At 34.8% G+C, this 15,482-nt stretch overlaps 1 protein-coding gene across 1 annotated transcript; it reads left to right on the top strand.

The window, feature by feature from the left end:
- Positions 1–15,047: 15,047 nt before the first annotated feature.
- On the top strand, positions 15,048–15,482 carry LOC109208540. The gene has a single exon (XM_019371667.1). The coding sequence runs from the start codon at positions 15,048–15,050 to the stop codon at positions 15,480–15,482; it is 435 nt and encodes a 144-aa protein (XP_019227212.1).

The raw sequence follows: 15,482 nt of genomic DNA, 5'->3' as shown, positions 1-15,482 counted from the left end.
GTCCGAGTCCTGGTTCGACTGTGGTTGAACTTGTTAGATTTGAGGACGAAGGCGTCTAGCCTCATGGTTCAAGCGAGGTCGAACTCGTTGGATTTGATGGCGAAGGCGCGTGGCCTGAGTCTTGGTTCGACCGTAGCTAAACTTACTGGCGAAGGCGCATGGGCTTGATTTTATGGCGAACGCGCGTAGTCTGAGTCATGGTTCAACTGTATTTGAACTTCTTGGCGAAGGCGCATAGCCTTGACTTAATGGCGAAGGCGCATAGCCTGAGTCTTGGTTCAACCGTAGTTGAACTTACATGGCGAAGGCGCATAGCCTGAGTCCCAGTTCAACTGTTGTTGAACTTTGTCAATTTTGATGGCGAAGGCGCATAGCCTGAGTCTTGGTTCAACCGTAGTTGAACTTACTGGCGAAGGCGCGTAGCCTGAGTCCCAGTTCAACTGTTGTTGAGCTTTGTCAGTTTTGAAGGCGAAGGCGCATAGCCTGAGTCTTGGTTCAACCGTAGTTGAACTTACTGGAGAAGGCGCGTAGCCTGGTCTTAGTTGTGGGTATTGAGTGCCGAAGCTCAGTTTTGATTCGAGACCTTGAGCAGCTTATGCGTTGTCCTCCCAATCGGAGTAGATAGGCTGTCTTGAGGAGACTCTTGGCTCGAGATATCTCCGTGCCGATTTCTGGCCGGAGCTCGTATCAGGGATGCGGTAGATGCCTTACAAAGATTCTCCCTGGGCTTCTTCTTTTTTTTTTTTTTGCACTATCCAAGATGAGAGAGAGAGAGAGGACTTGGATATTGATTTGACATCTTCGAGTTCCCCTTGTCCGACATGCGCTTTGGCTTGTTTGAGCTGGGTTGCTTTTGTTTTCCTTTTCTGGCGTTTCTTCCTTTTTGGTCCAGGGAAGAACTATGCGATTTTGCTAGGAAATCCCCACAGACGACGCCAAATTGTTTGCTCAAAAGTTATCACATACCTTATGAGTATAAAACAATATAAATAAAACACGGGAAAATTATAGCAAACCGTAATAATCCGTTGGACCAAATGAAGGAAACGAAAATAAGTACTCAGAGTTAGGAGAAGAAACATTAAGATTCTTTATTGATAATGTTGATTTGGCCTGCCTCTCCATGAAGAGGTTCAGAGCCTTACAATGGTGTTTTTCTCTCTCACAATATGGGTTTCATTGTGTTTTTTCTCTCTCTCGGATAGTGACCGAGAAGCAGCCTCTTTTCTAGGGTTTCCTCTCTTGGTATTTATAGTTGTGAGCTTCGTGAGCTGACAATAAGTGGCTGTGACCACGTTGGAATTTCGCCTTCATGGTGGCGGATGGGCGGTGACCTTGTTGACCGAATTAGATGAGGGTTGAATATCGTTAATTCTAAGTGGTCGTGCCACTAATTAATCATGAATTAGCTTAAGACGGGATTAGCTTCGTTAATTATCGTGGGGTCGGATTCTGATCCATACAGCAGTCTTACCGTACATTTCTGCAAGAGATTGTTTCCACGGCTCAAACCCATAAAGGTCACATGGCAACAACTATAGCGGTTGCACCAAGACTCATTTTCTAAGAACAAAAATAACAAATAACAAATTTCACAATTAATTAAAAAAACAACATTGATTGATTTCTTGCACTTGATTAGCATATTTTGTCATAATAGAGTTTTAAGTTCCTTTTACCTAGGTCAATAATATAATGAACTCAATTTTTAATCTTAATTATGGGTAAGAAGTATATGAGAGGGAATATCATTACACTCATTGTCATATTGCGTACGGGCAGGTCGCTAGTTAAACCAATTCAAAGGAAAAATGAAGAAAAAACTATAAAAGAGCAGGTCGCTGGTTGCTTATGCGACGTACTTTCCAACATTTTAAAAAAATTAGGCTCCCAAGTTGGCAAGTATATACCTATTTAATATAATCGTATCCTTATTAACCAAAAAAAAAGTATATACTGTTATAAAACAATAAAAGAACAAAAGCAATATTGCAGAGAAAAGTAGAGAGAGAGAATTCTTATTGAATTTTGGGATGATTTACAATGGAATAGAACCCTCTATTTATAGGGAGAGGTTGACTTAGCCACCAAGTAATAAACCCTAGAATCTCTCTAAATATGGACATTCACCATAAATAGGATTCTATTTATAGCACTCCCCCTGAATGTCTATTCAACAGATAATGTGCCTCGTTTAAACCTTAACTAAAAGAAAACCCAATGGGAAAAAAATTCTAGAAAAGGAAAAAGAGTACACATGTTTAGAAATGAGCCTATTGGTTGCCTCGTTAAAAACCTTGCAAGGAAAACCCAGTGGGACAAAACCTTGTAAGAGAAAAAGAGTGCAACACGCATTAACTCCCCCTGATGAGAGCATCAATTCACATCCTTAAGCATTTGCATTCCAATCTTGTGCACCATCTTCAAAAGATCTTTGGTAGAGATTTGATGAACAATATCAGCCATATTAACTTCAACGAATTCGTTTCACCTTGAAATCATCATCCCTGATAGATGTATTGTCTTCATATGATCTTGTTGGAATTGTCAGTTCAATATCTTCACATAGAGGTGAAAACTCTTGCTATCATATTATCATGCATATAGTTATAGCAAGATACATTTGTGCACAAATTGCATTGAGGATGTAGTACTTCATGACCATGAATTGTATATGCTTTAAGCAATTTAAATCCTTCGGGGATTGTTAAGTCATATAAGCCATATAATAGACTTTAGATGCATATCAAGTTTTCATGTCATGCTAGACATATAAGATATCGAAAACTGAATGCACATACCATTGACTTTATACTTTCAAGTGTTTGAACTACATGTCCAAAACTGCATGCCTTTCATATGAATTCAAATTATACTTGAATTGTGGCTCTTCCATTTGGCCAATATTTTTGTGTCTATATTCGATAGACTTAAGATCCTCATCTATCTTAGCGCTATGATAGATGTCGTCGACAAATATTTTATATCGGTTCCAACCTCCTTATTTTTCATAAAGACATAACATAGAGATCTCTTCATTCATATATTCAGGTACCTGAATCTCTCATGAGATTTTATGAAGTGTTATATCATGTGATCTTCTAGATCACTTGCCTCCTTTGTTATGATCATTTAGATCATTTGCTCATCTTCTTTATCAAGAAGTTTATTTGAAACCGATTTGTCTGTATGCTTCAAGCGTACCATAGACTTTGTCCTTCTGGGACTTAATAGGAGCATTTGCAATGAGAATATAGTTACTTTCTTTGGGTCGGCAAATGCGTCTGGCATGCTTTGCAATATATTGCAGATGAATTATCCTTTTATGAACTTCAAGTTCATATTATTTTATTCGGGGATCTAGATGTATAAATGATAATTCATTCCATGTAACTTTTTCTCAACTGTTGTATCTTGTCTCCCCCTCATGTTAGAAAAACTAACTTGTTTCCTCAACTTTGAGAACCCATCTTTGTGCGTTATGGTGTTAATCAAAATATACACTGCACATCAATAATAACAAGATGGAATTATTTGGTTCCTGACCCTGAAACCACTTGTGAGGGGAGAATGTAATATACTTTCGTATATAACCTATATCAAACTGATATAGATAACTTTGTTCTCATAAGCAATAGTTTAGCTATTAAGTGGAGGCACTCAATAAATCATTTTGCTAAACCAACTGTGATGTAAACCAACTTATCAAGAAGAACTATCTTGAATAAAAATCTGGTAATTATGCTCTATATTAAATTATTGATCAAGTTACCTCGCAAACACCAGGTTGCGGGTCAATAATAATTGCACATGTAACCATCTCATAGATGCATCTTATGTGGTATACATGGCAGGTGAATGGGCCCATATTCACCTTTGAAATTTCCAGCATTCATGGCATTTCAATCCCAATTTTAGTTGGTCTATTAATTAATGAGAACAAACAACATAAGAGAATTCGTAAAGAACTTTCTAGTTCTTTAATATTTACCCATGTGAATTCTCTTTTATTTTTGCACGTCATACTTAAATTGATATGGGTAAACCAATTATGCCAACTGAATAAATTATCAATATTGATAAACTTCAGGTTACACCATGATGTGTGCAATTATGAATAAACTCCAAGTTTATTATGATATGGGTTTTTATTAAGGTACAACCACATAACATGACGCATCACACATAGGCCCGCAATAACATTTCTGATAGCAATACTTGCCTGAGATCAAATCCGTACCGGCCATAAGCCTCATATTCAATAGGAACTCTTTTCAAACCTGCACAACACTGGTGATGATACAATAACCGCGAAAACCTCATAACAAAAACTCGAATAACCAAATCTCAGCCAACACCAACGGGTACACACCCCACAAGCTAAAACTCAAGAAGCATAAAACTGAAATGACTGAATACGAGAAAGGAAACACATAAGGGGACTAACAAACAAATCAAACTAGCACAGATTCTTCTAAAACACAAATCGACAAAGCCTCTAACAAGAAAGAATGGAAGCATATAAAAGACTCACAATGATCTTATATTGATATAACTCCTCACCGCAGTACACAACCCAGTCTCAACATATCAAATCACCTGAAATCACGAGGGTCCCGCCCTCATTACTNAACGGAATAAATTATCAATATTGATAAACTTCAGATTTACGCCATGATGTGTGCAATTATGAATAAACTCCAAGTTTATTATGATATGGGTTTTTATATCAATAAACTTCTCTTTATTGTGGCATTCTTTTGTTTGTGTAGTACAAACTGGAGAATAAAGCGGGTAGCTTTTCACATATATATTACCCCGCTACAAGTTGTAGTAATAGAAGATATTAAATCTTTCCTTTATTTATAGTCTCAATATAATCAACCGTTTTCGCGTATACTTTGGAAACTGAATAAGTTTCTTTGAGACTTACTACAACACAATACCTTATTGGTAATTAATTGTGTTTCTCCAAAATAGTATAATTGGCTCTTGCAGAGTTCTCAATTAATTTTGTAGTACCGCATATTCATCAACACCCCATATGGTGAATATCTCTTTTAAGAAGAAAGTTATACCATTATGGTTATGGTCAAAATTATATGCAAGATCTGTTTCTTGCATTACCGTTGTCTTTTAACAATCACAATGCCAAAATATTTTGGCGTACAATAGGTACGTGACCAATGACCATTCATGCCATAATAATGACATTATTTTCTTATATCATCTCAAACCTCCTTTTAGAGGTGAATGCGGTATATTCACTACCACTAGCACGTTCATATTCTTTGAAGAATGAATATGTATTCATAAATCAGATGTTGTCACATTCACATCATGAATGGACCATAATCATCTATATGTGCTTTACAAAATCTCATGTCAAATCGATGACAAATATTTTTCACAGAGTGAAAGATTATTTTGAGAATCCTTATTGTTCTCATTACCACAAATGATGACGATTATAATTTCGTATATTGCCACGTCCACATCCATTGATATATTCATAGTGATAATTTTGTCTTCTTTCAGACTTATCACATACTGCTATCACATTCTCTTAAGGGAATGAGAATGGAGCAAATTCAATGGGACGGGTTTCCACTTTTTGTGCCCATAATCATACATGAATTTGATCATGGCAAGACATAGAAATTTTACCACTTCAGGTGGTTATAATTTCTTACAAACTCCATTAGAGTTATAATCAAACTTTGTTGTCTTTGCTTGTATATAAAATCAAAGTATAGAATAAAAGAGAAAAATACGGTAAAATACTTACCTTAAATCCAGAATTTAATCATGAAGGAAGTTCATGGAATAATTGACAATGATTATGCTTAATCCCAAAGCTTCTACTCAATTGGTTAGAGTCTCGTGTTGATAACGTGTTATAAAACAATAAAAGAACAAGAGCAATATTGCAGAGAAAAGTAGAGAGAGAGAATTCTTATTGAATTTTGGGATGATTTACAATGGAATAGAACCCTCTATTTATAGGGAGAGGTTGACTTAGCCACCAAGTAATAAACCCTAGAATCTCTCTAAATATGGACATTCACCATAAATAGGATTCTATTTATAACATATACCTATTTGTAGCTTAATGATTCGGAAAATTTGTCGTTTCATTTGGGGATTTGGCATAACATGACAACTATGTTCAACAATTGGCATAAAAAAGCAAATAGGATTTGGCATATGGTAGCCTAAAGTTATTCTATCTTTTCTATTGGTTCAACCATCATCCTAAAAATAAGCCCCATCAAAATTATTTTCCTTAAAAATAGCAAAAAATATTTAAAATCCTCTCTCTCTCTATTCTCTCATAGCAACCATCATCCGAGAAATTAGGTTCAATTTCCTTCGATAGTATCCGAAAAAACTTTCAAATATTTTTTAAATTATTTTTATAGTTTTTTATCTGTATATCCAAATATATATAACACATTAATAATTGTATTATTTGTATATCACAGTGTATAATATAATAATAATGTGTATATATAAAAAGTATATTAAAATTTTATTTTTCTTCTTTGTATAACACATTTTAGATTGAAAACTCAAGTTCAAGACGTCTCCACATGTGTATCCCCTATTGTATCCCGTGTATATCTCTATGTACAAATCAGTGACATATCATGTATATCATGTGTATCTATGTATATCCATAAGTGTTATATACGATATACAGTGTGATATACACGGGCGTCCATAAAAAAATTGTATTTTATACACAATATACAAAGTGATATACACAGACGCCCTTAAAAAACTGTGTGTGATATACATTGATGTAAACGATATATAAACACATGTCGCTGTGAGCACGTGATTTTTGCCCTATATGAATTACTCCCATAAAATATCAGAAAATAATTTTTTCCAATTTTTGCAATTTTATAGGATTTTTTGCATTTTCGTGCATATTTAATTTCCATTAAAAATCAAAAAACACCAAAAATAATATGCATTGCATTTAGATTTTGTGTTTACATTTTAGGATTAATTAATTAATTAGTTTCTTTTATTAAAATGAAAATCACAAAAATGGCTCACTTTTACATTCTTAGCTTTTAAATTTTGGATTATTAATTTTTCTCTTTCATTTAGGATCAATTAATTTGTATAAATATTATAGTTAGATAATTAGCTTAATTTCGCAATTTGAATTAAGTTAGGAATTTAATTAGGTTTTTTATAATTAAAGAAAGAAAGAAACAAAAGAGAAGGAAATTGAAAGCTTAGTCTTAAATTCGAAATTGGGCCATGTAATAAGTGAGCCCAAATCTTTCAATACCCATTCTTCACTTAAACTAGCCCATCTCCCTACCCAGCCCAAACCGGGTCTCCCCGACCCAACATCCAAGACCCGGATTCTTATTCTTCTTAAAACACCTAGACCTATACAAATTAAACCCTAGACTCTAATAAAGAGGGAGGAGAATACAAAATCTGATCTCTAGACCTAGAAGAGATCAGCGCCGCAGAGAACAAATCAGACCCCTCATCAAACCATCTACTTCAACAAATCGAACCGGCAAAAAATCAAGGAAGCAACTGCCGGAAACCAGTCCAAAAACGACCTTCCTCTCCATCGCCACCTTCTTCTTCTGCAACTCGCTGGTGACGAGCTCCTCTGTTTCCAGCCAGCGCCGGCTGCTGTCGAACACCATAAACGCCGGCGCCACCTCTGAACACAAAAATCGTCCTCCACCAGCCCACGATCATAGCTCCATCACCTCACGCCACAACTCGCTGGAAAACCAGCAGCAACAGCTACCATAACTGGCCGAAAATCCAGCAGAAACTTTGAGCATGAAACTGAGATGGATGTGACCTGAGTCGTTGTTCGACGTTGGTTCCAATTCGAGCCCTGTTGCCGTTCGAGGTTGAAAAGCGCAGTGACGTTTTCATTTCCGGTCCGTCGAGGGTCAGTAACTTTTCCGGTCGAGGTCAGTGTTGAGTCTCAGATTCATGTAAAGTTTCATTTTGGCCTCACCCTTGACTGATGTAGAACTTCTGAATTTCATAATGCATGTTGAATGAAGTAATGTTGTTAATGAGTATTTTGAGTTGATCTGCTTCATTTTTCATGAATGTTTGTTTTATAATAACGTATATCATCAGTAGTATATGCCTTAACTACTGATGTTTGGTTGTTCCTGTGAACTAGCTTTCGTTGTGTGGAATTTGAGATATATATTTACAGCACATAGTGCTATGCGTATATGCATAAATGTTCAGCTGGTCCTGTTTTTTTTTTTAAGAGCATGTAAAGCAAATAGAAATGACTTCTGAAGTTGGAGGTGATATTACATGTTGGAATGCTCTTGTACATGCCACAACCAGTGATTTGTGCTGATTCGTAAGATCTGCTGTTGCATCCATGTGTTTATTTTCACCTTAAGTTAGTCTCGAGTTTATTGTTTGCTGTATTGCCGAGTTTCCATCGCCGGATTTCTTGTCCCTCGATTAATTGTAAGTTGCTGTGGAAAACTTTACTGTCGAGCAAATTGCTTAAATGTCCACTCTCTCTCTCTCTTTATTATGCTTATTATCTTGCTAATATAATCCTTTGGTGTGATATCTTGTTTTTTTCTTACGATGGAAAGCATGAGAAGTAGTTTATTAGTTCCTTTTAATTTGTTATTTTGGCCTTATCTCAATGTAGCTTCCACGCTCAATTCATATGCTGCTAAGTAATGTGATTATGTTTGTGATAGTCGTCCACGACTTTGGTTGAATTTTGATCTCGTTAATTAGTCAAGTATATTTGAATAAATAATTTGGGGTTGGATATAGGTAACTTGGTTGACATCAATAGTTTATGGTCCTCAAAGATTTAACTTGGAATTTCCTTTAGAATAAATCGAGATGTGCCGTGCCGAACAAAATTTACAAAAATGCACGGCCCTCATTTAATTTTGTTCAATCCTTGGAATACGAGGCGTGCCATTTAGAAAATTTCCATGGCCCTCGCAAAGATATCAACGCGTTAGTTGCTTTAGGCGCGTTATTTAATAATTTTACCTTCTTAAACTCGGGTGTGCATTTCATGTGCCCCAAATCCAAATCCTAAAACGTTGAATAAAATGTGTTTTAGATTGCGGGTGCATTTCATGTGACGCGATCCAAAGACACGTTTTAAACGACGTTCAATTTTCCTTAAAATTAATTAAAAGCAGTTAAAAGTAAAAATGTACATAGGTTTAAAAGTGTTTTAAAATCAGGTAATTAAGCCAGATATGACAGTTGAGCGACCATGCTAGAACCACGGAACCCGGGAATGCCTAACACCTTCTCCCGAGTTAACAGAATTCCTTACCTGGATTTCTGGTTCGCGGACTGTTAAACAGAGTCATTCTTTTCCTCGATTCGAGATTTCAAACCGGTGACTTGGGATACCATAAATCTCTCAAGTGGCGACTCCGAATCACTTAATATTGAATCCCGTTTCGATTGTCCTTTAATTGGAAAAACTGCTTATACTCCCTTTACAGGGTGTAGCAGTGAAAAAGGAGGTGTGACAGTCGCAATTTGATTTTAGGTTTGATTTTTTACCTGAAACCAATCTAAATTACTTCTAATCTTGCTCAAGTTTCGTATATAGCCTCGTTAGGTATTTTTAACCAATTTTAATCACACCCACTTTTTCAATCAAACCAAAAAAAGAAGAGAGAAGAAAAACAAAGTTGAAATGTATTTTTTCTTTCTTAGTTTTTGCTTCTGATTTTCTTCGATGTGAGATCTACCTTACCTTTTATTCCCACTGATTTTTTTTACATAATTTGCAAGAATTTTTGCTAAACTATGAGAGAGAAAGATAAGAGATAGAAGAAGAAATACAATGAGAGAAAGAAGGATAGAAGCCAATATAAGCGAGTAGCTTTTTTGAGAGAGAATATATAAGAAAATAGTTTTTTTAGGATTTGGCTATATAATGCCAATTGTTTGGGGCTATCTTTGCCAATCTTAATATAAGACTAAGAAATTGCCAGTTCCTGTTATGTGTTGTTATAGGATGTCAATTTTTCTTTCATTTTGTAGACGTCCCAAGAGAGAAATGAGAAGCTTCAGTTTGAAATTGGGTCTAATTTGCAAAATTGGGCCTTTCAACCGAATCCCCATGTTAGAACTCTCTTTAACCGGAATCTTTATGGCTAAACCTTTTTTTTAAGAGAGAACTTCATTTATAGCCCATCGGGCAAAACAAATTTTAACCGGTAGCCCACAAATTAACCCATACAAGTCGTAGCCTAAAAATAATGACAAGTGCTAGCCGGAAACTTCTAGAATGAAGCCGCCGGCAATAGGACGAAGTTTTTCTCGCGGCAAGGACTCTAAATCAATACGATACCATTCATACTCACGAGCTACACTGTAAAAATAGATCACTCCTTTAGCCTTGAATGTTGACATTGAAATTGAAACACCGCTGCTGTCTGCTGATGGCTTTGGCTATTGCTCCCCTCCTCTGATTTTTGGGTCTAGGGTTTCGTATTGTTGCTTATTAGGAATCGCTACGGAGTATTTATATTAGTACCTACTTCTGCTACCGCTTTTCCTAAAATACTTTTTCTTTTTGCTGTGATCCTAAAATACTTCTGCTGTGTATTTTAGCTTTAGCTTATAAAAATGGAGAAAGAAGAGGTGTCCTTGGTCCAGTTTAGAAGGGAGCCCGAGCTTTAAGTATTCTTCGTGACATATTTCTTGCAAATGTTCCTGTACGTCAACATATTTCAGTAGCAGCAACCTATAGGGAAGAAGAGGAAAGCGAGAGGAGCAGTGTGTAACATAAGGCAACGAGAGAGACAGCCTTGTCTTCTTTCTCTGATTTTCTCTTATAGTTTCTGTAAATATGTAGATAATATTTTGAAGATCTTTGGCTAAAAATTTAAAACTCCGGCGATCTTGTTACCATTTTCGGCAATTGTGAGGCCATGGACGCCGGTGGCTGGTTTCTCAATGAGAGGAAGAACAGAGGAGATGACTATGAAAAAAGTTGAAATATCTACAAAATAGACTGTTGTTATACAAAAATTATACAAAATAGATTGTCACTATACAATTTATATACAAATAGACTGTCACTATACAATTTATTTACAAATAGAGTGTCACTATGCAAAAAATATACAAAATAGATTGTCATTATACAAAAAATATACAAATAGACTGTCACTATACAAAAAATATACAAATAGACTGTCACTGTACAAAAAATATACAAATAGACTGTCACTATACAAAATATATACAAAAAAGACTGTCACTATACAAAAATACATGATACACTCCAGATACACAGTGTGCACACATTACACATACCAAATTGTACATAATTTATATACACTATGTTTACATATTTGAAAATACACATTATATACAATTTTGATACATTGTTCCGACAGATTATACATTCACGATACAAAATACATTTGGGGTACACAAATATATACACTTTAGATACACAAACACACTCGAGATAGGCTCAATATACACCAAGAATACACTGTCGAACTTAGGATACAATATTTATACATTGCAAAAAAGGGTTGCTCTATCGTGCCAGACAGGGTGAACCTACGACCTTCAGCTTAGGAAACAGGCGCTCTATCCATTGAGTTACAGGCGCTTATGTTGTCATGCTCATTCCTTCCGGCTACTATATGCAATACTTTTGGGCCGAAGGGCCATTTTTTGTAAGTAGGACAAAACATGTCCAAATCCAAAACATGGGCTATAGAGGGTAGTTTTCTCTTTTTTTAACCGATTAGACATATTGGGCCTATGTTTGACAAGCATAGCCCATATTAGGATTACCATGAAAAAGCCCAATCCCCCATTATGTTTTGGATTTGGACATATGCAAATCTGAAATCTGCGTCCTCCATTTTCCGATCATTGACGTTATATATCCTTAGATTGATTAAGAAATTTTTGTGAACAACATGACACACACAATAATTTTGCACCGAAGTTTGTAAGTATAAGAAAGTTATTGAATTTTAAGTATGTCTGGATTAAATCATAACTATGTGACTCAGTTAATCTTCATCAGTTGCATGTCAAGGGTAAAATAACGAGACATATATAGAGAATTACAAAAAAAAGTCCTCCTAATATGTTATAGTTTGAGATTAAAAATATTTACTGCCCAATATACTGAAATGGGTATATTGGTCTAGAAGATGGAAGCAGACTTTTTGTCACGTGAGAATTTCAACCTTTGAACTGTCCAGCACGTGATAAAATTCTTTCTCACTAGTTAAATATGTTCACAATTTGCAGTTATATTATTGTGATTTTAAAAAAATTATTTATACTTAATGTTACAGCAAATCATTGAATAAATGACATGTATATCTTTCATTTATTAGCCTTTACCAACAATTATAGTAATTTAGCTATGGACCTTATCATTGCATCTAGCTTCAGATCTTTACCAGTGGCGGATCTAGAGTGTTCTTATTAGGTTCTGATGGGTGGTTTTGTTAGAATAGGCAATAATGAGATCAGTGCTTTAGTAAATGATGCGAAGAAGGGTGGTGACATTGCTTGGGTTGGGAAGGATACGACATGCTCAATTCAAGGACACTCAATTTCAGGCTTTCGAAGCTCTGACGCTTTCACCCAATAATTTTGCATAGACACTGTATTTCTATTATAAAATCCACCAAATATTATAAATGTCTAATTGTGAATCAAATTATTATTATATATTAATTTATTTAAAATTACGATAGAAGCCCATAAACTTCAGATCATGGATAAATCAATTATTTTTTATTTTTGTATTGCAGCTGCAGTTGTGATGAACATATGAGATGAATGGAGAGAGGAGACATTTTTAAGGGACACCAAAATTAAGGCAAAAGCAATTCACGTGTTTGTGAACCTAATATTGCTGTCTTCTTGAAAACCATTGGACCCCTTGGCCCTCCTCTTCTTGTGCTAATAACACCATATAGAATGTGATACTGTGTGTCTCTTTGTCTTTGAGAGGGTGTGGGGTGGGAGGGTGTGGGGTGGACAAAAACAGATTTAGAATTTGAAGTTAATGAGTTTCTATAGTGATCTTAAATTAATATATAATAATAATAATAATTATTATTATTATTATTATATTACGGTTAAATATTTATAAATTTTTAATAAATATCTTAATACAAATATAAAATTTAAATACAAAATTATTGATTTTACGTGAACGCATATATCACTAATGAGTACTGGTGGTAAAATAGTTAAAAGAAAACAGTTATCCACCCATATTATCTGCTAAAAAATGGATTGGATAATGAACTTTTTAAAAACGGGTCAAATATGTATAAGAACCATATTATCCATTTAGAAAATGGATAACTAATGCATAATTAATGTGTTTAACTTTTACATTTGTAAAGCCTCAAACTAGGGTTCCTCAAGTTTGAGAGACTAGAAATTTTCTCAAAAGTGATTATATTCAAGAAGTCGTGGATATATTGCTCGTTTTCGATCCGTCCATATCCGATCCAACCCGGTGGTTTGCCACCCTACTTATGAGCTAGGTATGCTCTTGAGGGTGGGGTTTGAGGGTAGGGAACCATCACATGAGCACCTTGTGTTGTCTCCATTGTGTGCATATTATCCAATGATTGCACCTTCTCTTCTTTGTTTGCTCTAAAGATAGAACAAAGTCTTGTGTGATCTTTTTTCCTTCTAAGATCATCACTTGCTCTCTTTTTCTTTCTTTTAAAAAAAAAAAATTCATTGATGATTTTTACTTTTCAGTAATTATCTTCTTCTTTGATCTTTCTCTTTTCACTTTAGGGTAACCTCCTCTACAAGTAAAATGAATTAAAGCTTTTGATGACATGTGATCATGTGACTGAAAAAAAGATAAAAGAAAAGAGATGATAAAACATCATTATTGTATAAATAGAAAGAAAAAGAAAAAGCAATCATCCCCTCGTGACCAAAAGTGAGATCATCTATTCACTAATTAGCTTTTTTTTTCGATCGTGATATATATTGGACAAACTATTTCAAGATTATTATTAAGTTAATTATTTGATCAGATCACAAAGATTAATAAAAAAAAAAAAAATCAGAGAGCCCTTTTTGTTATTAGAAAAATTATTGTAACTACTTAATTATTATGGAGTAGGCTTTATTATTCTTATTCTCTTGTTGTAGTATACTTTTCAATTTATTTAATTGACATGTGACTAGATCCTCAAAACTCTATTGCGAATTGCAAATCTTCTCGTAATTTCAACAAAGACTCATGTGAACAGCTCTCATCACATGACATAAAGCAACAAGGAACTTTGATTTCAGTGATCCTAAGGCATTATTTGTAAATTATTAAATTAATCTAACTTGAATTTTTTGAAGTTTTTTTGTCTACGTACAATGACAAGACAATCTTTCAATTCTTATATTATTTGTAGAAACATCACATTCTTCAATGCTAATTATAGAAACAATCATAATTGTTGCTGCACAATGTCTGTGTATATAGTCGACCTCTATTAAAAAGGAAGTAGTCCATAATTATAATAAATTAAATATTTGAATTATATACATTAACAACATAATTTTTTTTGGTTCTAAAATATATAAGTAATTATATTTTTTGATTACCATATTGGAATTACTGTGAATTGTTATCTATTATTGTAAATCAACTTATAAATAAATTTAACGATGTTAAAAGATTATACTGGAACAAAGCAGCCATATGTAAACAATACTGGAATTTGTGCAAAGAAAAGAAGAAGTTATGGATACAGTGGATGCATAGTTACTACATCAAAGACAGACACATATGGGATGTTCAACTGAAACAAACATCTTGGATGGTGAGCAAAATCATGAAGGCAAAGAAGACATTTATGGAAGCAGGCTTTAGTTATGATGATATCATGAAGATGAATAACTATTCGATCAAAAGCATATACCACAAACTGCGAGGAAGATTTGATAAAGTTAGTTGGAGAAGAGTCGTCTGCCACAACACAGGATGCCCCAGGTGGACCTTTATACTAACTATGGTAGCACATGGGAAATTATACACAAGACATAGACTACAGAGTTGGGGAATGCAAGTAGATCAAAAATGTGTTCTGTGCAAGCAAGCCAACGAATCCATACAACACTTGTTCTTTGAATGCTCATATGCAAATACATTATGGAGCACACTGTTAGTATGGCAAGGGATTAAAAGATCAGTAAATGACTGGGATGAGGAACTACGATGGGCTGAGAAGCGGACCAAGAGGAAAACAGCAGCTGCTGAGTTATACAAGATGGCACTGGCAGCAACAGTGCACTATGTGTGGCAAGAAAGGAATGCTCGAACTTTTCAAGCTAAGGTGAAAGGGTGGGAACTAATATGTAAGAAGATTATACAAGAGCTTCATTGTCGAAGCAGTTGGCATATAGAGAAAATACTACATAGACTTGACTGGTACCCAATGAAATAG

The sequence above is a fragment of the Nicotiana attenuata genome, unplaced genomic scaffold, assembly GCF_001879085.1.
Source record: "Nicotiana attenuata strain UT unplaced genomic scaffold, NIATTr2, whole genome shotgun sequence".
NCBI classification, from domain to species: Eukaryota; Viridiplantae; Streptophyta; class Magnoliopsida; order Solanales; family Solanaceae; genus Nicotiana; species Nicotiana attenuata.
Note: the sequence above shows the minus strand (reverse complement) of the source record. Positions and strands in the feature narration are given on the sequence as shown.

Excerpts from the sequence above, each read along its gene's own strand:
- LOC109208540 (XM_019371667.1), top strand. The coding sequence starts at position 15,048 with ATGGTAGCACATGGGAAATTATACACAAGACATAGACTACAGAGTTGG.